This window comes from Sphaeroforma arctica, assembly GCF_001186125.1.
Source record: "Sphaeroforma arctica JP610 unplaced genomic scaffold supercont1.264, whole genome shotgun sequence".
Classification (NCBI taxonomy): domain Eukaryota; class Ichthyosporea; order Ichthyophonida; genus Sphaeroforma; species Sphaeroforma arctica.
This window is the reverse complement of record NW_014040294.1, coordinates 1,693-4,192: the sequence shown is the minus strand read 5'-3', so window position 1 is coordinate 4,192 and position 2,500 is coordinate 1,693. Positions and strand designations below refer to the sequence as shown.

Below are 2,500 nucleotides of genomic sequence, written 5' to 3'. Positions count from 1 at the left end.
TACATCCACTGACACACAGGGCATTACCTGAGACCATGACCTTCTTCGATGCGTCTGCGATGATCATCACGTTCATCTCTCTGGGCAAATATCTGGAACATCTGACGAAAGGGAAGACCACTATGGCCCTTACTACACTCATTGACCTGCAGGCGAAGCATGCCGTTCTAGTCGAAGGCTTTGGTATGTGCCTATGTGGTGCGTGGTGGGCGTGAAGATATATATATATATATATGTGTGCGTGAAGATATATATATATATATATGTGTGCGTGTGTTGATGATGATGATGATGTTGTTGTACATGTGTGTATCGCCTGTGTTATACCAACAGCCAAGCCTTGCCAACGGCATGACTACGGGGATATGCACCACCACACGCATCGACCTCAAGGCTCCGCAGGCTGTGCTGGCCAACGGCTGTGGCAGTAGTTGTGTGTGCGGTGTAGATGTGTTTGAAGGAGTGTGTTGTGTTGTGTGGGCTTTACTTACTGCGTCTCTGCGTGGGTGTTTCATAGTAGAAATGAGTTCTACGCAAACCTGAAAAGCCAAATTCTAAACCTAAATCCTAAGCCCTATTTCCTAAACCCTAAAATCTCCGTAGCATCTATCAACTTATCTGAGCAAGTAATACCCACAACACACGTACGGTTTCTAGGGTTTTTAGAGTTTAGGGGGTTTCTAAAACCCCAAACCCTATCCACAGGGTTTACACTCACCCCTAAACCCTAGCACTCACTTGACAACCCTATCAGCCTCCGTCTGTACACCTATGTCTGTCTTGTCAGTCACGCGCCTTAGGGTTTAGGGTTTAGGGTCGCCTCATACCATTCATGTGTCTGTCTTCTCCTCTTCAGACGCTGGCGACCTCACAGAGACTGAGGTGCCCATTGAACACGTGCAACGGGGTGATGTGCTCAAGGTCTATCCAGGCGCAAAGGTACCGACAGACGGGGTGGTGGTGAGTGGCGTGTCGTCAGTGGATGAATCATTGGTGACCGGAGAGAGCCTTCCGGTGAATAAGGACGTTGAGGACAGTGTGGTGGGGGGCAGCATGAACACGGTGGGGGTGCTGCATGTCAAGGCGACCAAGGCATGTGTGTGCACACAGTTGTGCGTTACGGTGCAAGGGTGTGTACGTATAGCTTACGGTACAAGCGTGTGTACGTATAGCTGACAAATGTATGTACGTATAGCTTACGATACAAGTGTGTGTACGTATAGTTCACGGTGCAAGTGTGTGTACGTATAGCTTACGGTACAAGTGTGTGTACGTATAGCTTATGGGAGAAATGTATGTACGTATAGCGGACGGTACAATCGTGTACCTACAGAGTGAGTGTATGCATGTATGGGGGGATATGTGTGGATGCTCGTACTATCGGCGTGTGTGTCGTATGTGTATTTGTGAGTGACGTACCTTATGTCAGAGGAACAGATATCCACCGTCTGTTAATATCTTGCGGCCAATTTTAACTTTGCCGATTTCTGATTGGCTGCAGGTGGGCTCGGATACAATGCTGTCGCGTGTAACGCGGATGGTTGAGGATGCCCAGACGAACAAAGCACCCATTGAGGACCTCACAGACTAGTATGTAGTTTATATGGTGCATAAACCAGGTTTATATCCGGCAGTTTAACAGTGGTGTATGTCATGGTCGATTTAGGCTACGCCAAGGTCGGCTGTCTACTCTGTCGTGTAAACCAAGTTTTTTTTGCGAGTTTTTTCTCTGTGTTGTCGGCGAGGTTTAAGATAAGGGGGGTTTAATATATATTGGGTAGATAGTAGATAGGATAAGAGGGGTAGATATGCATATATATCGCTTTTTAATTCATTAGTCCCGTTTCTCCGTCGCGTTGCAGGCCGCTTCGCCCTCGTTGTGGTGAGCATTGCTTTAGGTTTTATTAGGGTTTTAACCCCCTTACTGGCGCTTGCTGTGTTTCTAAAGTACTCGACTACATTCTAGCACAACATATCTGATATCCTGACAAGACATAAACAGTACACGTACATGCATATATATCTCCCTAACTCATTATTTCATAGATTTTGTGATCTGTGGTATCCTGACAAGACATACACCGTACACGTGCATACATAACATCCCCCTAACTCACCATTTCATATACCGTGCTTCAAACCCTAAAACCCAAAGCGTGGCGGGTCGCTTCGTACCCGTTGTGGTGATCATCGCATTGGTGACTCTGGTCGTGTGGTTAGTCCTGGGCCACTTGGTGCTGTCGCCTGCGTCTATGCCGCACGGGTTCACAACCTTTCTGTTGGCATTCAACTTCTTCATCTCAGTATTGGTCATTGCCTGCCCCTGCTCACTGGGTCTGGCCACTCCTACTGGTAAGCTTATTGGTGACAAACACACACACACACACACACACACACACACACACACACATATATATATATATTCATACATACACACACACATAATTTAAAATATTATAGGCATGTATGTATGTTTATATATATATATATATATATACAT

General features: G+C 46.3%; 1 protein-coding gene across 1 annotated transcript in view; it reads left to right on the top strand.

The window, feature by feature from the left end:
* SARC_04589 (hypothetical protein) overlaps positions 1 to 2,500 on the top strand; it is a gene marked incomplete at its 3' end in the record, with an annotated part of 15,393 nt that overhangs the window by 11,230 nt on the left and 1,663 nt on the right. The window contains exons 8-11 of the mRNA XM_014301565.1: positions 20 to 183; positions 857 to 1,092; positions 1,502 to 1,590; positions 2,156 to 2,352. Coding sequence (XP_014157040.1) covers positions 20 to 183; positions 857 to 1,092; positions 1,502 to 1,590; positions 2,156 to 2,352 — 686 coding nt within the window. The remainder of the gene's footprint in view (positions 1 to 19; positions 184 to 856; positions 1,093 to 1,501; positions 1,591 to 2,155; positions 2,353 to 2,500) is intronic.